The sequence below is a fragment of the Argiope bruennichi genome, chromosome 7, assembly GCF_947563725.1.
Source record: "Argiope bruennichi chromosome 7, qqArgBrue1.1, whole genome shotgun sequence".
NCBI classification, from domain to species: domain Eukaryota; kingdom Metazoa; phylum Arthropoda; class Arachnida; order Araneae; family Araneidae; genus Argiope; species Argiope bruennichi.
Genome location: NC_079157.1, coordinates 128,289,307 through 128,312,468, shown reverse-complemented (window position 1 = coordinate 128,312,468; position 23,162 = coordinate 128,289,307). Strand labels below are relative to the sequence as shown.

Sequence of the window (23,162 nt, the reverse complement as noted above, 5' to 3'; positions counted from 1 at the left end):
ACTCCCACTGTTATTTTATAATACGTGTATATAGTAATATCGCTTTATAAACAAGATTTCATTACATAAGATTGATACACTGGCTCTGGTATCGTCCTCGTCATCTAACCGCGGTTCAAAATGACGATGTCCACCAAGAAATAATCTTAGCGTTGCTTTCAAAAGGGACGTTAATATAACTAAAAAAAATAACTACTAAATATAACATCCGGGATAGCCTGTTGCTATTCTGGGGAGGCATATCGCAAAATAAAATTTAGGCAATACTCCTCAATAACTGGATTGTCAATTATTGTCACTATTTTGAAAATACAGGTAAATAATCAAATTGCTATAATATTACTAGTTAAGGATGACTTTAAACATTTCTTTCGTTTTGATAAACATGTATTTCATCGAAAATCAGCGAGAGGACTACAGTGAAAATTCGTTTCACAAGCGTCATTCATTCCAGAATCTTGCTATTAAAAGGAGCCTTTTTTTTTTTTCTCTCCATAAGAATCTAAAGAAAATAAAACAACACGTTCCATAAAAAAATAAATAACAAATTTATAATTAAGGAATTTATTATTTAAAATGTAAGCATTATTTACAAGAAAATGGCCCAAACGCATTTTTCTCTTTCATTGCGCACGTCCTCCCACTGCTATGTGTGGAAGTTTGGAGAGGGGAGTGTCCATTCAGGTGTCATCTTCACCATCTGACCGCGGTTCAAAATGACGAGGTCAGTCCAGAAATAGCCCTAGTGTTGTTTTAAAACAGGACGTTAATATCACTAAACCAAACGAAACTAACTCTTTCATTGCGTTTCAAAATTTGGCAAAAATGATACAATGCCCGATTAGGGTGACGTTTCTCAACATATGATGCAAGAATTTCCCATATCTCCCTTATTCCCCAGAAAATTGTTACTCCACTGAGGTTATTATTCTCCTCTCTCCCGATCCGATCTCGTCCAAAATTCTTTGTTGGTACAGAATGCAATTTCGTATTTTTTTTCTGAAATTCTGGATATGTTCTTTCACTAGCTCATCAACGTCGTAGCGATCCACCTCCAGTACCCTGATCTTTCGTCGATGAAGATTTCATAGACCGTTGCTAAAACTCCTCGGAGTCACGCTCGACCACGCTTTGCGGTCAATACTTCTTCCATGCGAAAATTGAGATTTTCTTCAAACAAGTGCTCAACACAGACATGCAAGCAAAATTCTTTGGTACTAATCCTGCATGTAACATCATGATGTTTCCTCGTTACGGGAGCTGCTTGTTAAGCAAGATATGCCTGCAGTAAGATAAATTGTGTCATGTCAATCAACTTTGATGAAGGTATAAGGTATACTAATAACTGCACAATAATGATTACTTCAAATGGATCAAATTATGAAATTAACAACTACATTTGGCAGAATCGGTCTCGGTTGTTGAGGCTGATGGATCAGTGTTATTTTGCAATATCTCTTAAAATGGAGAGGAAAGGGACAGGCGATCGGTGATAGTGTATCAAGTGGTCACAAGCATTCACATTAAACAAAAAATTTCGAAATCGGTACAAGGGCTGTGACTAGAAACATTTTAGCATGTTTTCCCCATAGAATATGTGCAGAAAAGCAGCATTTTTTAAATTTTATTTATCTCGAAAATGGTGTGTGCACAAAAGCATGCAACCATTGATGGCAAATCTAAAAGCCATGAACTTTCGTATGAAATCAAAGTATTTAAAACGGGTCAAGTAGTTGCAGCTGGTTCAGTTTCTTATTATTTTAAAGATATAAGATAATACCATATCCATCAATATAAGCTTAGCATTAGTTTAGAAAAAGAAATGTTGACAGCAGAAATGCAAGATTCATTCAGTTCGCAATGAACAATATTTCACACTCTGTTGCAAATGAATCGCATTATTTCTCAATGGTTGAGAATTATGAAAATCTTAATATACTTTTTTAAATGAATATTTTCGACAACAAGAAATTGCTTTTCCTTTTTCATGGGGTAATACAATAGGGAAAATAAAATTATATGCATAATGAATAAGTTTTAACTAAATTAGTTCCATGGGAATGGGAAACGAATAAAATGAGGAATTAGTATGGCAATTCTACCTATCTATACAGAGGGAGAAAAAGAAAAGTGCCTAGCACAATGTCTCATTAGGAAAAGATTAAAAGGAAAAAAAATCATTCGATACAGATTCTTTAAGGCAATTTGTCACATTTCAATTAGAAATTATAACTTGCTATTAATTAATTTATATTAATGTCCGCTGCATGAATGCAATAAAATATTGCTGCAAACCAGGTTTTTTAAATATATATGTAAGCATTATTTTATGTGAAGCAGAATGCAGTTTGAAGACAGTGAAGATACTTTTGATTTCGTGACGTCGTTTTATTTCATTTTGAAGAAGCAGGCATATGTGCAAGCGATGAGCACACAGAACGACACAGAAAAGGAATGAGGAAAAAGCTCTTGAACATTTTATCCCTGGTCTTATATAATCAGAGAAATTGATAGGAAAAATATTTCTTCATAGTGCTAATATATTAATAAGATTCTGATAGGGATTTCTGACGCATGTCAATCACAAGTAAGGGAAACGCAGGGATTTTTCAAAAAGAATGTGCTTACTGGACATTTTTTATCCCTTCCCGCTGAGCGTGTGAAAGTGTTGGCGTTTAGTCGATTCAGCAATTTTACATAGCTTCTCTTGAATTAATTACGTAGAGAAAGTGGAATTGAATCACGAAATAAGAAGATATTGTTACAAAATTTTTCTTCTATTACAAATACCGTCAACTAATCGCAGCACAATTAATCACTAGTCATTAGTTCAGCAGCTTCCTTGCTGCCTAATCCTCCAAAATCTCTACGTGTCGGCGACTCCGACTCCTCTCACACACACACACTACTTCTGACGATCCACACAACTTCTTCCGATACACACGACTTCTTCTTCGTAGCTTCTGAGTGCCCGTCTTTTATAGTTCCGGGAGGCGGGGCTAGAGTCTTCAGACCAATCAGGGCGTACCTGGCTGTATCTCGGGTCTTAGTGGATGGATCGTGAAAGTTCTCGAACTTTCCAGTAGTATCCATGTAGTCGCCAAACTCGCCAAATTCTTCACCAAGTCGCCAAATGGTCGCCAAGCTCACAGGTCATTGATGCACAGGACAGATCTTACAAAGGGTCTTTCTTACGGTGATACTAGCCGTGATGGGAAGCAAATTACAAGTTTGTAACATTGCTCCCCTCTTCAAAGACTGACGTCCCGGCAGTCTCACTTCAATCCAGCAGCTGGCGTAGGCTTTCGAGCGATGTGATGATGTTGATTCATTTGGCGACTTCCACACTTTCGAAGATGACATCATTCGCTAATTTGGCGGCGACTAACGATCCATCCGAACCTTCTTAATGCTTTTGACACGGACCTCTTCGTCGTTTCGGATTGTACACCCAGACTTGATCCCGCTCCTTAAAATGCAAGATGTCCCATGGAGCCAAACATCGTATTGCAACGGATTTCTCCGGAACGAATTCTTGCCAGGATGGTCGGTTGGTCATTTTGAACTTCCTCCATCGAGCCAATCGACTATCAGGAAGGTCCAACAGTGCCCACTGGAGTCCACTTGAAAGCCAGGGATTCAACTTTGTCGGCAGAGCTCTCACGGGAATACGTCCACCCTTTCCCGGTCCATTCTCAACACTCGAGAATTGTCCGCCGTCCTCCACACAGGAACTTCTGAAGAGCACTTCTGTCTTTGCGGGAAGGGTCCTTTTGCGACGACGTAGCTTGACCAGATACACAGGCGATTCTTCGGCTTCTATTTGCATCACACCCCTTTGCAAATCCACAGCAAAGCCGAATTCTTGAAGGAAATTGGGGCCAAGACTGCAGGCATCAGCGATTCGAGCCACGTAGTCTTCATCCGTGTCATTATGCAAGGAGACACTAAGAGGCTTGCTAAGAGGTTGTCCCATCAACCTTCGGGATGAATCCAGTCCAAACAGGGTCTCTCTAACACCTGCATTCATAGGCATTGAGCACGGGTGGCCACTAACAGACCCGTCCAAACAGAGTTCATCTTCTCCATCCCCAAGTGTTTGCACCTTCAATTCCACTTCAGGGGACTCGTTCGGAGAAGCCTGTTTCAGCTCTGCAGGTTTTTGACAGTCTCCATGTTCGTGCATCTCCTCATTGAACTTCGGTTCATCCTCCGGATGGCTAAGCTCCATTTCGGTGACACCGGTCTCCATTCGATCTTCAGTCTTTTCTTCCACTTGGCTCTCGTTGTTTCCTTCAATTTCTTCTGTGATATCATGGACGTCTTCGGTTTTGTTACTTTTATCTTCTAAAATTTCTATCTTGAATTCATTCTTCATTTTCTCATATCCGGCTTTCAATTCATCTTGTCCTTTCTTTATCTTTGCCATCTTGGCAAGTAACTGCGAATTTTTCATCCATTTTTCTGGTTCAAGGCATACACAGGAAAGTCCAACTAACCCCACTTCTGACACCAAATGTTACAAAATTTTTCTTCTATTACAAATACCGTCAACTAATCGTAGCACAATTAATCACTAGTCATTAGTTCAGCAGCTTCCTTGCTGCCTAATTCTCCAAAATCTCTACGTGTCGGCGACTCCGACTCCTCTCACACACACACACTACTTCTGACGATCCACACAACTTCTTCCGATACACACGACTTCTTCTTCGTAGCTTCTGAGTGCCCGTCTTTTATAGTTCCGGGAGGCGGGGCTAGAGTCTTCAGACCAATCTGGGCGTACCTGGCTGTATCTCGGGTCTTAGTGGATGGATCGTGAAAGTTCTCGAACTTTCCAGTAGTATCCATTTAGTCGCCAAGTCGCCAAATGGTCGCCAAGCTCACAGGTCATTGATGCACAGGACAGATCTTACAAAGGGTCTTTCTTACGGTGATACTAGCCGTGATGGGAAGCAAATTACAAGTTTGTAACAATATTTTAGAATGAAGTTACTATGGGCTAAATTAAGATAAAATCTTGGAAATTAATTAAATTGAAATTAGAATTAAAATATCATCACACACACACACACACACACACACACACATATTATATATATATATATATATATATATATATATATATATATATATATATATATATATATATATATATATATATATATATATATATATATATATATATATATATATATATATATCACTGCCACTTTTTTTAAAATCAGAAAAAAATACAAAGAAAAATAATAAAATAAAATAATTTATTGTCACCTTTTATATACACAAAGAGCTAAATTCCGAGATGATTTAGCATCATCCCATAATGCTAAAACATTAGCACGCATAGATTTTTCTCTAAAATATAAGATTCTATCAACAATAATAAAACCTTCCCATAAAGGCTGCAACAACAACTGTAAAACCTAAAAAATAAAAATAAATAAAAAACTGTCATTGAGACATTTTTGAAAGTAAAATAGCTTGAGAAGAAAATAAAGACTGAAAGTTTGCAAATTTCATCATATTAAGAATATATCTATAATAAGAAATTATTTTAATAACTTTTTTGAGGAAATGCAGAGATCCAAGCTAAGCTAGATAGATACCTAGTTTATATAGGTGATTCTACGGTCATGGGGCATACAGATTTTATATAGAATATATAGTCAGAAGTGAAGAAATGAGATGGAAAAAGTACTAGTGTTATTTACAAAATCATCACACATTGCTTCTTTATAGCAATGTTTACAATAAGTGCTTAAAATTGCAATCACCAACAATAATACAAACTAGGCGGATTGGCTGGAAATGTTCTTGATAGAGGGGAGTTGTGGGTCTGGCTATTGGATGCATAATTTCAAAATTGCTAATTAATATTTGCATTAAAAATGGATTGCAACGAAATACAGCATAAAAAGTCGTAAAAATTGAACAAATTATTCATGCATTATAGACATGGAGCGCAGGAGAGAGAAGAGGCTCTTATAAAGAACGCCGTCCAATTGACGCTACTTGATGAATTCCTCGAGCATTGAAATACCATTAACTCTAGAATCGTAAGAAAATTTATCCCGTTTATTCCATTGTTTACATAAACATATCACATTTATTCCATTGTTACTGCTATAAAATGATTTCAGTGAATTATATCATGAAGAATACTATTCATATGAGTAAATATTTAAATCCATATCAAAAGTATCCGGACTTATTTGCAAGCACTGCAACCTAAACTGTGACTAAAAAAATCAACCAATATTAAAGAGTTCATTGATTAAACTTTTTAAAATTTGGGAATACAGATTTATTGTGCAATGAAAATAATATAAATTAACAGAGGAATTGAGAAAAATCTGCATTTTTTAAAATAATAGAATAATATAGAGAAATAAACAGAAATGAATTCTTACCAACAATATTCTCACTCTAGGAAAAAGATGAACTTTTTCATCAAATAAAATCTTTAAATTTTTAAATGTTGTTTCATCATTACCTGCAAAGAATAAATAAATAAATAATATAAAGATGAAAAATATTAATACAAGAATTTAGGATGTTTGCAAAATATGTGTTAAATTAAAATTACTATTTAATAGAAATTTTAATATTTTTCATTTATATTATTTATTTATATTAATTATTTTTTATTTATATATTTTAATATTTTAAAAATAATATTAATTACTATTCAATAGTAATAATATAAATTAATCTTACTATTTAATAGCATTTTTAAATAGTAATTTAAATAATTTACTATTTAAAAAATACAATTGATAAAATGTTAATCAGATTTTGTTCCTACACTCAGTCATTATTAAAATTTATGATTAACTTACACATGGCCTTCATATGAACCTACAGTTGAAAGAACTATACTACAAAACACTATTACTACTACAAAAATGATTATTCCTAAAGAAATGATTCATTATGAATTGATGTAACAGGTTGTTAAGTCCAACCTAAACAATGAGATCAAATGAACTGAGCAACATTTATTGACCACATAACCATAGGGAAGATTAAGATTGCATTTTTTTTTAAATACAAAAGGGCAGATGAATATACAATAAAATAATATAGCATATCATGTATTTTGCATTGTGAATGTTTTGTGCGATTATATTAAAGATGTCAAACAAAAAAAATATCTATAAATTTAATAGAACAAAGGAAACCAAAAATAAATAAGTAAATAAAATAAAATAAAATATTGATCCAGTCCCTAACCACTAGTCTCATTTCACTAATTCTTATTCCAATATTTATTTCCTCTTCATACATCATCAATAGCTGCTGCTCCATCCCCCATTCTTGAGTGATGCTAGAATAAAATTTTGACACAGCCTCCAACTTCAACAATGAAATCGACTTCGAAATTAATTCACCAGTCAGAATGTTATATATTTTTTGCAAGTATAATTTAAAATAGTTACTTTATTTGGTGTGATAAGATATATACAATCATAATTGATTACTACACTTATTGTATGAATGCTAATAATATTATGAGTGAACAGCTCTTTGCCAAAGGCAGATAACAGGTAATTAATAACTCAAAGCAAAGGATTGCTTAAGATTTTATTTCTTTTATTTTTTATGACTATACTATTAAGAACATAGAAAGAATTATCAGATATCATTGTTATTAATGGTGCCATTATACAGATATACTAAATGAAAAAAAAAGCAATTTTTAATTCCTTATCTTGTAATAAGTTTCACAGATTTCTCTATTCCTTGAATTTTTAATAAAATCATGAAATGTTTATGATAATTTTTGCATATAATGTATGATTATAAAATTGCTTTCAAAACATTAAGATGTACACAAGAGAAAAAAAACGATATTAAAATGAAATTTATAATAATTTTTTTCAAATTATTTTACCAATACTTATTAACTGCAGTTACAACAAAGATATTCCAATTAATACTAACCCAAAGGATGATTACTCAGCATATTCTTGCAATATATTTCAAAATTAAGGAGATCTGAAGACCTGATATGTCTCTTCGGCTGCTGCCAAGTGATATTTTCTATAATATAATAAAATCATTCCATGAAACTGTATTTAAATTAGATTGGAACAAATAACATAGTAGAAAAATAACAAAAAAAAATTAATGCTTAGTTATAAACTGTACTTAAATTTTAAAAAATTATTTGTTCAAAATAGGGAATCTGGCACAGCATATCCAAAAATGGCTATTGCGCCAGAAAACACCAACCAATCAACCAATAGTTCAACGCCGATTGCCTTAAAATTTTGACACAATGTTGAATTCGAAAACAGTTGGGTTTGTAGTGAATAGCTTATAAGCCAGTTAACAGCTACGCTACCCGAGCAATTGCTTTTGTATCGTGGTCGTGTTACTGGACTGCGAACCACAAGGTCCCAGGTTCTACCCCCGCGCATCTCACTCTTCCACAGGTTGTTATATATTTATAACATAAATGTAACAACAGTAACAGGTAAATGTATATATATATATATATATATATATATACATTATTTTTGATAATGAAGTCCAAAAGATGGTGGTGTTTTAAAGAGCACTATCTGTTGGAGATAAAAGCAACACTAATTATTTTACGATTCCATTTCAATGTTTCCGATTGCTTTGCCAAATTGAATTTTCACAAATTTGGATTTATATTCATTTTGATTTAATTATTTCGTGTGACATATCATTGGAATTGAGCAGTGTATTCTATCAAAATGTTCATTCGTGCATTCAGCAGAATAGCAAATGAAAGGATTATTACGCGCACATATAAAAATCTGACTCTAAAACAAAATCACTTCAAAATGAAATCGACGATATAGTATGCGCTGAAATACCCAATGACGACGTTGACATGAATTTTCATAAAGATGAGACGGGGATAAAAAAAAAAAAAAAAAAAAAAAAAAAAGATACATGTATAGATGAGAAGTACTCTAAACAACTCTCGAGCAATTGTATCTAACACAGTTACAGGAAACCATGGACATTCTTTACACAGAGGATCAGTAGAGGATGACCATAAATTAGTAACCATAGAAATGCGAAATCTTAGCTAATCGGTGGGTAATTCCATATTCGCTTTTACTACGACGCAAACGAGGAAAGCGAGCTCGTGGATAATCTAAAATATTCCTAGAAACTAAGATAGGCAGATTGTACGCCGGGCATCTCAATGAAGACGGATGCTTCTTTCTTCACATGTTATTAACAGATGTGTCCTGACCAAGACCTTTCCAGTAACTGAGAATTGTCAACGGCGCTACAATGCCAGTTTTCGCAGTGCATGTCCAGTTCTGAATTTCATGGAAAACCATCGACACTGGGATGCATGCATTAATGACATGCACAACACGTCATAAATGAAATTCGCGCATTCTTTGCAATCACACTGATTGCAGGATCTCCATTCCTCCTACAGAGTCATGGGAGAAACATAAATGGCAATACCACTAAAAATGATTTTCGTCGAATACCCCAGAGAAATGTATTCCATTCTTTCGCGCAATTGCAGAAGTCTCGCACATGCTAATTAACTGCAATTCGGCAATCCCATTCAAAAAGAACTGACTCGCGAATCGAAACTGAATGACGATAAATGCAGAAAAAAAGAGGAGAGAGAAAAGAGGCGAGTTTCTGCATTACACAATTGCAAATGGTATTAATTCGTTTTTGGAATCTGTGATTACGATCTTTTATTTTTGCAATCTTTAGAGATAGGCTTTATTTGGATGGTAGAAAATAACTAAGAAACTAAAATTTCCCAGCATTTTCCCTGTTTTTTAAGACGATTTTTAAATCCCTGTGTTTTTCCGATTTTCTCTGTTCTCCCGGTGGCGTGACAACCCTGTCTCTGTAAAATTAATCAAAGTTGAAATAAAACTTTCTCTTTTCTTTCATTTATATTTTATACAGCTCAACCACATCAATGCATGGCAGGGCACAGCTAGTTTGTAATAAATTAATGTTCAAATGTCTCCTTTCAAGCACCATTCTTGCTTTTAATAGTTTAAAAAGAATTACCAATAGAGTTATAAGAAGCTCTAAATTAGCCAGTCAATATATATATATACAATTATATCTTTTTATTTCCTATAATAAAAAAAAATGATCCCTTGTATTCAGAAAATAATTATGCATCTAATTATTTTTCTAGAACAAAATTTTAATTATTTTTATATTAAAAAGTCTACAGACAGTTACACAGAATTTGATAGAATAGGAAATGGTATGCAACACATCATTATTCCCAGATAAATAATTCTCATTATGATTCTTATGAGCTAAAAAAACTTAAATGTATTTGAATACAACTAAATGTCAAATATCACTACTCTAAATTTTATTTATTTCTCCATATTAAAGGAAAGTCATTTTAATGTTGAGGGGAATTCTCTACAATATTTATACACATAAAAAGATGAATAATACCTTTTTTAATGATGCAAAATCTAATATAGATTATCATATATGTTGCTTAACCTCCGAATTTACTTTTCTGAATGTGATACTTACTAATTGGATAATAGTTAAATTCTTAAATAAAACTAACTCAACAAGTTTAATCCCTTACTTTTTTGGACCAAGAATCAATAGGCATATATATATATATATATATAGGCCTTTTCTAAATTCAAATTCATCGAGTAAAATAAAATTGCTGAATTAGTTAGATTTATTTTCAAAATTCTTTTCATGGCAGTTTTTTTTTTTTTTTTAAATCTACACTCTATCTTACTTTTATTTTCTTTAAACATAACTTGCTTTTACCCCTCAGGGCCTTTTTTAACTAAAACTCTTGTCACATTCTGAATTTTCTGAAGTTTTCATTCATGATCCAAATTGCATGATTTTTTATCAGCTCTTTTTGGGTCGATTTAAATCTGCAATAAGCTTTCTATCTATTGCTAACTTATCACTGATTTAAACTGTTAAACAGAAATCCCAGAATTGCTGACAGAATAAGAAATACATATTCTACCTTTTTTAATATAATATTCTATCAAACCTCTGTAAAACAAACATTTTAATGTATGTGGATTCATTAACATATTGATGGAGTGCGACCTTGTGCCATGAGCTGCAAGCCTAAGACCAGATGTGCATGGCCTCCATTCTGGGTGTTTCATACAAGTTTCTTCCAGAGCACTTTGTGCAGTTCTACTCATTGGAAAATCTAGAAAGAGATAAGAGAACTATATTATAATTACTGAAGATCTGCATATTTATATTTTTAAACAGTACAAAATAAAGGAAGGCCAAAGAAAATTTTCATAGTTTAAAAGAAAATAATCTAGTAATTCTTGAAATAATATGATAAACAGAAAATGCTTCATGTCTAAATAAAGAGAAAAATGTTTTGCCCATAAGTTTTTAATTAAATCCAATAAACAACATAAGTTTTTCATATTGTTTATAGCCTAATTAAAATTTTACTACACAAATTAATGAATCTGTTGCAAATTTATAATCAGATTAGAAATTTAATATCAATAATAATTTTTTTACAGAATTAAAAGGGGGAATTTTATTTTATTAATAACGTATTTTTAGCAATATAAAGGAATTGTGAAATTTTGTCTTATATCTACTACCATTTTAAGGAAATGATTGAATGAAAATTATTCAATCAACAAATAATTAGATTCCAAAAATATAAAATAGTGTATTGTCATTCAGGAGACAAAAAACAAAATTGCACAAAATTCTAGCACATTAGGAAATGTAAGAAAAATTGTTTAGGAAGATTAAACAGGTCAAGTTAAATAAAAGGGAGTAAAATTATTTTTATCTCTCTAATACTGTTTCTGTCTATTATTTTATAGTAAATGTTTATTCAATAATTATCTAATTACAAAGATGAAAAAAAAAAAACTTATCAAGATAAAGTTCAAACTGAATATTTCAAACTAAGCTGACCAATCTCAAATTTTTTATTTTATTAGACAAAATAAATTGATAATTAGTAACATCATAAAAATAAAATATTACATGAATATTTTATTAACTGACATAGATTATTATGACAAAATAATATTCATACCAATTCATATTTATACAATATTCTGTGTATACATTGAATCATGAGATGGACAATATAATTATAAGGATTGTCTTTTTCAATTATTATAAGTTGATTTCATATCAACTTAAAATAATAAAATATTGAAAAATTGAAGGTTATATTTTAATTGATTAAAATCCAGAGTTGTAATTTATTTACATTAGTTTATTACTAATAAATAATATCCAATAAAAAAAACCTTAAATTTTAATAGTTATCATTAATATTCAAGATAGCTTTCATTAAAAAATAATTTAATTGAAAAGGATTTAGATACAAACAATATTTTGATTACTATTATTTCAAATAAAGGAATCATATTTAAGTCCTCTCTACATAGAATTTTTTTCTCTCTAGTTTTTCCAAATAATAATTCATTTCATGACTATTAAACGATAGATAAATTTAAACATAATTCATAAAATGAAATCAAACAGAAAAATGATTCAATAGTAGGTGAAGTTTTCAATATAATAAATAAATCCATTATAGAAATAAATGTTCTTATATATTGGAATATAAGCAGATCAGTATGCTGAATGGAAAGAACATAACCGATGAACAAGCACGAAGGAAGAAAAATGTCTGGATCATGATTGATTCTGTTTCCCTACCATTTCTTCCTGAGGTATTTGAAGAATATTTTGAGGAATTTGTTACAACTGATTAGCAGTATAGGATTCTTTTTCACTGCAGTTTCAGCCTGACTAATCTCAAGTGATCTCACATTAATTAAATTTGTGACTCATAACAAATGGAAATTGTGAAAATTTCTGTTGGCACCCAACTTACAGCCCTAACTATTATTCGAAATAGAAATTAGACATGAATCCTAAATTAATAGAAGTAAGTTGTCTTTCTGGAAAACTTTAACAGGAAATTGAGTTGCGTGCCCCTTGGTGGAAAACTAGATAAACCTCCAGTAACCACCCAACTACAGAATAGATCTCTATTCAAGTATTCACCAATGAATTTTCTGATGCAGAGCACAGTCAGAAAAGAAAGAAAGAAAAGAAAACAGTCAAAACCCATCAATATCATAAACAGAAACTTTAAATTTAAGTATGTACAATTTGTATCTAAACTAGGTTTAAAGAATCAGATAAGAATCAAGACACAAATCAGAATTGCAAGGCATAAAAATTATTAAAAAATATAGCTACACTATATTCTTGCAAAGGAATTGCAATTATTTTTGTAAAAACTTTATAACTTACATATGATTCTGAATTTACCATATGGCAGCAGCTTATTTTTTTGAATTCAATAAAAGAAAAAAAAATCAATCAAATAAAAATGAGCAAATTATGGTTATGATAATAATTTTCATTCAATAAAATTTTTACATCTTTTTAATAAAACCAAATTTTATAAAAAACAAGTGTTTATGGAAAAATATTTACATTTTACACAACAACAAAGAATTCCAAGCAAGATCTTACAAAGGTAAGTAAAAATGGGGAAGGGATGGGGGTATCATACTTTAAAAAAATGATAGCAATAAGTATAATTAATAGAATGGCAGTTCATAAATATTAAAAAATTTATACTCTAAATGAATAAAATTATTTTATGTCATATATTTATACTAATCATCAAACGTACATAATGCAATATTAATACTGTCTAACAATTAGAAAAATTTACCTTTGAGATTTATTTTGTTGTAACAACATCCAACACAGACTAGAGCAGCAAGTTCATCCATCTGACAAAACAACTTCATCATATCTTGTGCTAGATTTCCACAACTATGGAGGCCCACCATCACCACAGGACCTACAAGAAAAGTATTTACTAAAATAATAATTTAAAACAGAGGACAAAAAGAAACATTTTAGTATTTTTTTAGATGCAATGCCAATTAATATTTTATAATTAACTGTTAGTTGATATAAATTGCATTGCTCATAATAAAAACTTTTTCTATTTTCAGAAAGAAAAGAAAAAAGAACAACAATTTATTTTATAGAAATTTTATAAGTCTTTTCTTATAGCTTCAATATCTGCAAGAAAAATTTGAGGTAATTATAACAGATACTTATAAAAAAGACTGCAGCTACTACATAGCATAAGAGATTTTGATGTCACTGCAGTTTAAACATATGCAAGAAAGTAAAAATATATTTAACAGGGTTATATAGTCAAATTTTATCTTAAAGAATAAATATGTTATAAACGAATCAAGAAAAAAAAGAAAAGAAAAGAATAATATGGTTGGTAAAACTGTAGACTATAACTTGAAGGCAAATAAAGAAAAATATACAAAATATTATTGTATTCTCATTCAGTAGCAATGGCCATTCTGGAACAAAATAATTTCTTCTAAACATTGAAAGAGTATTTAATTTATACTTAAAAAAATATCTATTTTAACTGAATGCCATGAAACCTTCAGTTAAAGCTTCATTAATCTTCAAAATTTTCAATCTCAAAATTTAGAAAAACAAATCAGTTGTTTGAATATCTGCATCATAGAAACTATTTATGACTTTTAATTTTTATTTAAATAACTCGCAAAAACGCCATCACACAAACTGAGATTAAGGAATACAATACAACTTTAATGAATATTATACATATTTACCATTTGCTTCCTGGGCAAAGCAACTGCATTTCCAATTCTCTTTTTCATTTAATATGGATTTTATATCTTCAACACATTTTTCTGAATATTTTACTTCTAGTGTTCTATGTTGCATTGAATTTTTGCAGGAATCTGAAAAGTGCAGGCTAAGTATTAGAATGAAAACATTTTTCTTATATTACTATTTATATTAATTATGCCAGGATACAGATACATTTAACAAAAAGATAATACTTCTTAAAATAATAATTTTAAGCTCAAAGTAAGACTTTAAGTTGCCAATTATTCTGATTAAATTCAACACAGTCATTTTTAAAATCTGCTAATAATTTTGTAATAAAATCAAATATTTGCAAGCAAAAAATATTTTAATTCAAACATTTTTTAAATAGAAAAATACATGAATAGTTATCAGTTCTCTACTTCAGAACAATTCTGGTGCTTGAAGATAATTTAAGCAAACAAATTGATATGACTGATGAGAATATATAAAAGTTAATATAAAATATTTGACTGAGTTAGCATTTATTTTGACACTTAATAATTATTATATTAAGCTTTAAAATAAAACAGATGAAATTTTAAAAATGATATCTATTTTCTTTTCAAATATTTACCTTTAGAATACAAATGTTAAAAACAAATAATAAACAAGGATTGCATTGTTAACTATATTGCTTGAGCTATTAAATCATATGAAATCCTGCACCTGAATGAAAGATAATAATAATAATTTCAGAAAATAAGAATCTTTTAGATATTTAATAAGGTCTACTAAATTAATCCTTATAAATTTTTTTAAATAAAGAGTTACCTTTCTTTAAACGATCTCTAGCAGCCAAAGTATATTTTACAGATGAATCAAGACCAATGCACTTGAGATTGAAATTATGATGAAGAATTTGATCAAGATAACCCTATAGTGAAATAACAAGATACCTACAGATGCTAGAAATCAATAACAACAACAAAAACATAATTAACATAAAAATAAACATAATTTCTTAAAATCAAATTATTTCTTTCATGAAGCTATTTTCTTGCAAATAAAAAAATAGAAAAAGGGGAAAAGGTTAAAAGCTTTGAAAAGTTAAATTAGCAGAAAGAAACAATTAAATAGAGAAACAGGTGAGTAGTTTTGCATTAGCAAGATAGCAGTCAAAAGGCATGCCAAATGCATTTTAAGCTTATGTTGAAAATTCTGCATTTTTTTTTTATCCAGCCAATGATATAAAATCATCATATTTGTGCAAATCTAGAGATTGTCGCAAATAAAAAAAGCCATATTTTATATCCAAATTTCTGCTCTGCAGCAATTGCTGTTGAGTTAAAGGAAATGCACCAAATTGTTACACAACTCATATAAATATTTAGCAAACAAAATGCTCAATGATTTTTAAATAAATAAAACAAGCATTAATAAAGCTTTAAAAATCTCTTTACATTTACAGTTGTTAAGAATTAAAGAGCTATAATATTTTCCCACGATACACTACACACAAAAGAAGATAAAAGTGAATCAGACTACAAATTTTCAAAGGGCACTTAATTCTCAATTCTACTATAATTTTTTAAATCCATATGTGACTGAAATTGCTATCTATAATGCATAATCTTTTGCTTAGCCAAATTAATATCTTGTTCAGAAGCTACAGGGGGACAATTTTGAAATAAATCTCATAATTTTTTCAAGTAATCAGATAAGAATGAAATCTGAATCACATCTTTTTCACCAAACAACACCAAACCAATTGTGGAATATTTGATTCTGATGGATTTAGAAAGGTAAATCTAGAACACAAACAATACCTTTGTTAGAATTGGGTCTCAAATTCTAAACCCTCAAATATTGAAGCCAAAGTATGCCATTGATAAGAACCTACTTTTATTAAGTTTAAAGGTTACATACAGCTTGGCAATAACTGTATAGTTAACCAGCAATCTTCATCCAACTTAATGGAAAATTATCAAACTGCAAATATAATTATACAGCAATACTGTTCTCAATTAACCAGCAATATCAAAACAAGGGCACTTTTGATAGCTTAAATTTAAATACAAAATTTAGGGTTGAGAGATAGAAAATTTTTTAATGATTAGTGAAAACCAAATATGGGTTGAATAAATGTACGCTATTTTATTCTTACTGTTTTCTTTATTGACACAGATAAAAAAATAAAATGTGTACTGGGGATGGAAAAAGAATATAAGGAAGCAGTAGACTGAAGATTGGGATGAAAAACAGACCAAGAAATTTACATAGAAAGATGGTGGCATAGAATTGCAAACTTTATAAAATTTACTGAGCAATATTCATGAATGTCTAACAAAGTAAAGAACTTTCACTGCATACATAGTGAATCATGAGTTATGAACACAGTAAATGGAAATTTTGTCTTAAATATGCTTGATACATTTTGCATAAATATTAATATAGACATAACACAGGCTTGGAAAAAAAAAAGTTGAACTTTATAAAATAATGAACTGCAGCAAACATTAACATTGAGAAGTGAAATAAGTAAAATTAATAGAACATTAAAATGTATGCATTTATACAAAAACTGATTGAGATATTAAAAATATTGCAGAATTCCTACATAAAAGACAATCAACCAATCTCTAGATTGATAAAATTTCTTTCAGAAAATGCTGAATTCCGCATTGACATCTCCGTTACTAACATTCCCTAATTTTAAGAAAATTGCATAACTAAAACTAATATTTACTTAGAACAAAGAGAAAAGGCAATACTTACCAAACCAGAACCAATATCTAATATCACATGGCACTCTAAATCCTGACAAACTCTGTCAATCAGATTAGCCATGACTTCAATTTCAAACTGCTTTTTAGAAGCCACTTTTTCATGCACATAATTTGACTTTTCAACAGTTTTCTGCTTATCTTGAAGTGTACTTGGTGGAAATCGGAAATTTCCAAGTTGATGGCATTCACTAACAAATGATGATAATGATAAAGGCCAGTTATCCTAGGAAAAGAAAATTTTAAACATTAGGACATCAGTTGTTATCAAATGATTGAGTTGATTACAAATGTGTGATACAATGGAATTTAGCTAATTCAAAATTAACTGGACAAAAAATCAATTTATCCAAAAATATAATTTATAAAAATAGGTCTGTAAATTAGTTGAGAAAAATGATGGCTTACACTAAAATTGGAGACAAATATCAATTGCTTAATATTTAATAAATCCATAGTAAGTATTTAGAGAAAAATTTTAGTAAAGAAATAGCACACATTATAAGATTAATATACAACTTTTGGTGCGTGGTTTAACACGCATTGCCAAATTTACTTTAAATTAAAGTATTAAACATTTTTAATTAATGTAAACTGCCAGCCATTTAAATAACAAAAATAAATTTTAATTAGAAATTAAATTAACAAATATATATCATGATACATTGGCCGTAATTCCATCTACCAGCACGAGGCAGAAGTTCTAAGCCAGCTGGCGAAGGCAGGAAGTGAGTCACTCGTATTCGTTGGAGAGCAAAGTTCATCTCCGTAGGTATGATTGATGCTTATCGCCAGTTGGCGAAACAAATAGTCATTTATCGCCTGTTTGGCCGCTGCAAACTGTATAGTAACATTTCAAAATAATTTCATCAAATTTAGATATGAATCATGTAATTCATATCTAATATGTTCAAAATTTTCAAAAGTAAAAATTATTATTATTATTTATTAAATATAATGTATAGTAATAAAGTCATTAAGTGGATGAAGAGCTTTATCACTGAGAACATAAGATAGACATATTTAATTAATAAAAAAATTTCAAAACTAACTGGACTACAATAAGAACTACATTATTTAAAAATTCAGACACCTATTAGCTTTTACTTCTAAATGATCAAAATAAATTAAAATTATAGATTACATTACAATTTTAAACACACAGAGCAGAATTTGAATTATCAAGGAACCTGAATCAAAAATGCTCAAATTAAACCATAACATTCCAAATGAGCTATTTCAGTTATGAAATTTATAGAAATTATTTTATCTTTCCAGGGGAAAAAAAAAAAGAAAGGAAGAAAGAAAAAAAAAAATGAAAAAAATTTTGATAAAGTAAATTTTAAAATATTTTTTGAAATTTAAATGAAATATTATATGAAGCATTATTACAAATGAAACAAAGTTCATTACATGGTATAATTTTAGTCACTTTATACTACAGCAAAATAAGTACTTTTTGGAACATTGTGATTTTTCACAGAGTAAGTAAAAAATGTCATAAACTCAATACTTTTTCAGGAAAATAAAACTAATGTTCATATCTTTTTTTACTCCAAAAAATAAAATTGTTTCAATTAAAATAAACTGCTTTTTGAACTGAAAAATATGAATATCATATTTACACAAAAGATGATTTTATAAAATAAGTACAAAGAATATAATATGTTATGATGAAATTCAAATGAATACGGGTATAGAACAGCATTGTGCACTTTCATCTGAATTGATGACATAGAAGAAATCACAAGGAGATAAATAATTGAAGAAGTTTTTATTTTGAATTTCTCTCTCTCTATGTGACAACATTTTAGATAATGATTCGTGGAAAGATGACTCAAAATGAAGAATAAGAGTTATATAATATCATACAAATCTTCAATATGTTTTCTAAGTGTTTCCCATTCAATAATTGAGATGTTTCAACTGTTTCCTCTTTAAATGCTAAAACTTATTTTCATTTTCTGAAGATTCAAACAGAATAAATAGTATAATAATTTAACATTGAATTCTGTGATTTATATTATATTTTAAGATTACTAAAACAGAAAACATATATTAAATTTTATATATATATATGAATAGCTATAATAAACAACTATAACTAACTAATTATAAAACTGAATTCCATGTAATAAATTTATTATTTCCAGGTTATCAAAAAAATATTTTATATTTCAGAAATATTTAAGAAATTATCATCATTTTTCTTTTTTTTTCCTTTTGTGGATGAAGTGCTAACAATATATAGGCATATCAAAAAGTTTTAGGATTAGCGCTGTGAAGTTTCAATGAATGACAATACAGGGCTGATCATATAATGATAGTGAACTACTTAGTATGTTTGCAAGTTAATTAAGTTAGCAAAAGAAATTTTAAAGTAAAGAAATTGTAATAGTAAAGAAAAGAAATTGATGATATTTATAGCATTTATAAGGGACAATAACATGAAAACAAAGAAAAAAAATTAAGCAAAATGAAAACAGTATAAAATTTAGTATTAAACTGGGCAAATTCAGGATCCTAACAAAGGAAATATTATAATGCAAATGATGCAAGAATGAATTACATTCAATGAAATAAATATCACATAGTGTTTTTAATTTTACTCCTTTGTTTAAAGTGAATCAGTCTCCCCTATCTCAGATCAAAAACAGAGAGTTAATTTTAGAAGTTATGTGATTTTTGAGCGGAATATTCAGCCAAATCAACTAGATCTATCGTACACAAAGAAATTAATTCTTCATAACACTATACTGAGTGAATGAATAATCATTGCTCATGAATTTCACATTAACTATAAAATCAGCAGATTTGAAGGGCTCCAATATTAAAATGAAACAGGTGACTAATAAATGAATAAATAAAATCTTTATTTTTAATACAAAAATATCCATTAATTTTTAATACAAGAAATAATAACAAGAAAAATCATAATCTCAGTAAAATATACTTCATTTTTAAGTATTTCACATCACCAACCAAAAATTTTGAAGCAATTCTTGATCATTTTTTTATTATTACATTCAAAAAGAAAAACCAAGATATCAATATATAATTCATCCTTCTTATCGGAATAAAAAAGAATGGATGCAGTATTTACGGTAGTAATATATCAAATAATTAAATACTCAATGAAAAATTTCTTATAATAATTTAAACATTTAATTTTAATGCAAGCAATTACAATTTATTGCTACTTCTTTTCATAATTTTTTCTGTGGATGATGAAAACTTAAAAATACGACATATAATTTGACCATACTTCATAATTTTCATAATTGATAATATGAGATATGTTGATATGATTAACACTTAAATAAATGGATTTTTCATCAACAGAAATAAGCTAGAGATTTTTCATCAACAGAAATAAGCTAGAGAACTTTTTAATATGCATGTATGAAATAATGATAGTGATTAATAAAATAGAAGAAAAAAAAATGCTAAAAAAATTACGTCTTTAAATCTTACCTTTGTAAGATTAAATGGTAATTGACAAAAATTTTCACATGAAAGATCATTTAAAACTTCACACCACTGAAAAAAAAATATCAATACTTTTACTTATTATACATATAAACAGGCACATACAAAAATATTATACACTTGGCAACTTTCATTTTGGAACAAAATTTTCAAATCTACAATTATCAATCTCTTATTTTCAAAAACTCAAGCTATTAGTTGAAATTATTCAATCATACAAAACCCAGCTGAAATTATGAGATAAAGAAATTATTGTAACTGAGTAGTATTTTGAGTCACAGCTTGGTGAACTACAAAAATTATTTGTTCAAGGAATAATTATTTATAAAATGAAGAAAAGAAAAATAAGTCTTTTGAGCACATTTACCTATACTTTACTAAAACTTTTCTTATTTTACATAGCTTACTCGTATATTAAATAAGAAAGTCGGAAGTTTAATGTTTTTATTTTTTTGTGGGATTTAATGAGATTAACGGTTTTTGATCTACTCCTAAAAATCAACTCGAAATGTTGAACTAATAAATTTTCAACTTAATTATATCCTTGAGTTTTCTCACAAGAATCAAACTTTCCTAATAATTCTAACATACTAGCAATGTTATTAGGGTATACATTACTTCAGTCAAAAAAAAAAAAAAAACTAAAGAAGTCAATTAGTTTAATTAAAAGTACTAAACAAATTAATTTATACATGATTTTAAATGCATTATACTCAATCTAATTCCCTTTCCTCTTATAAATGAAATAATCTGTACTCGGAGGACTTTTTAATGTACATAACGAAATTAGTCTTTAGTTTAACTTCAAAATTAACAAGTCTGATCCTTCTTTTATTGCTTACCTTCAAGGAAATAATCAATCAATTAATTAACTAAACCTACAAAAAGTTAGGGATTATTATGATGTAAACCATTTCGATATTTTAAAGAGATACAGTAGAAGGTAGTAATAACAATAAAAGATGAATGGCAGAGAAAAATCTGGATTTGAAAATAATACATTTTCCGCGTTAATGCCTAGGATATGAATAACACTACTAACACTTAAAGGTATGTTTTCTAAAACGTTATGTTGAAAGATATCGGTATTACGGACATTATATATCCACGCATATTTAGCTAAAACTTGTGTTACGGCTTTTAAATATTCTACAGCCGCAGCATCATCTAATTGAAAAGCTGAAGTTTTTTCTAATCCATCCATTAATTTTAACTTGAATTATTTTCCTAGTAGTCCTAATACTGATGAACGAGGCACGTGTACTGTGGGTCCACCAGGTGAACACTTCCAGACAAATGTTTATATTTACAGTGGTTGCTAAAGAAACAGGTTACTGTAGGAAGAGAGATGCGGAAGTCGAAGTGGGAGTCGAAGACTCACGGCCGTATTCACCAAACCGGTTGCTAAACATCGGATCGTTCAACCCATGATCAACGATTAATCATCAACCAATGATCATTGGTATTCACGAACGGTAATTTCACGACTAAGCATCAAGGTTACGACAAGCAGCTTTTTCTGCCTTTTTCAACCGGAAATGGATCTTCATTGGTCTATATATATCACATGATTATCAGCTGATGGGTGGCGCTGTTTCGTGTTTTTGTTGTTATTTTGTTTCTTTCCCAGATGTGTACAAGGATCAAACGAGAAAACGAAGGTGATATTGCCTAGTGACAATCTCACCGATTTGCTTACATGATATTATAGCTTTTCGTAGGATTGTTTCTCTGACTATACATTATTAACCAAGTATATTTTAAATTTCCACTCTATTATTATGTAATAAAAAATTTGAGCATTTGCTCTCTTTTGAATTGAGAATATGCATATTAGCTGTGCTTTGAATAGTTTTCCAATGAATTAAACTTTTACAAAAGGTCTATCTCAATTAAATTTTTGAAAAAAATGCATATTAACCTTAAATTAGTTCATTTACTTATGGAAATATTTAAACATTTTTTATATAATTATAGAGAATATACATAAACAATAGAAATAACAAACTGCTGCAAACTGATTTCGCAAGTGAGGAGTTCATTGAAGTTTCTTCTAAACAATGAATTTAACAAAAATTGTAGTATCCTGTATTTTTAATATAATAAAAAAGGAGGAAATGTAGTGTATAAAATCTTGCTTACAAGTATTATGACTTTCATATTAGTAAATAATTTTCATTTACACAAAATATTTCAATTTCCAAAGGTTATTTAAATTGCAATGATATCTCTGGCAATCCC

General features: G+C 29.4%; 1 protein-coding gene across 2 annotated transcripts; it reads right to left on the bottom strand.

The window, feature by feature from the left end:
- Nucleotides 1–696: 696 nt before the first annotated feature.
- Nucleotides 697–22,420, bottom strand: LOC129976295 (methyltransferase-like protein 25B). 2 transcript variants are annotated; one of them, XM_056089788.1, is made up of 11 exons: nt 21,964–22,420; nt 20,907–20,972; nt 17,425–17,658; nt 15,481–15,583; nt 14,667–14,798; nt 13,727–13,858; nt 10,997–11,191; nt 7,948–8,046; nt 6,414–6,496; nt 5,275–5,426; nt 697–742 (listed from the first exon to the last, which is right to left on the bottom strand). In XM_056089788.1, the coding sequence occupies exons 1-11, from the start codon at nt 22,123–22,125 to the stop codon at nt 712–714; spliced, it is 1,389 nt and encodes a 462-aa protein (XP_055945763.1). In that variant the 5' UTR covers nt 22,126–22,420; the 3' UTR covers nt 697–711. The 2 variants fall into 2 exon arrangements, with proteins under 2 accessions (XP_055945763.1, XP_055945762.1); XM_056089787.1 differs by lacking the exon at nt 697–742 and adding an exon at nt 869–1,282 and having other exon boundaries at nt 21,964–22,419.
- Between the last annotated feature and the right edge of the window lie 742 nt (nt 22,421–23,162).

What these genes read in the sequence shown, in the direction of transcription:
- LOC129976295 (XM_056089788.1), bottom strand. Translation starts at nt 22,125, where the DNA reads ATGGATGGATTAGAAAAAACTTCAGCTTTTCAATTAGATGATGCTGCG. An exon ending in TACCATTTAATCTTACAAAG is followed by an intron (nt 17,659 to 20,906) that starts GTAAGATTTAAA and finishes TTCTTTTCCTAG; the next exon opens with GATAACTGGCCTTTATCATT. An exon ending in GCTCTTTGTGTATATAAAAG is followed by an intron (nt 743 to 5,274) that starts GTGACAATAAAT and finishes AAACAACACTAG; the next exon opens with GGCTATTTCTGGACTGACCT.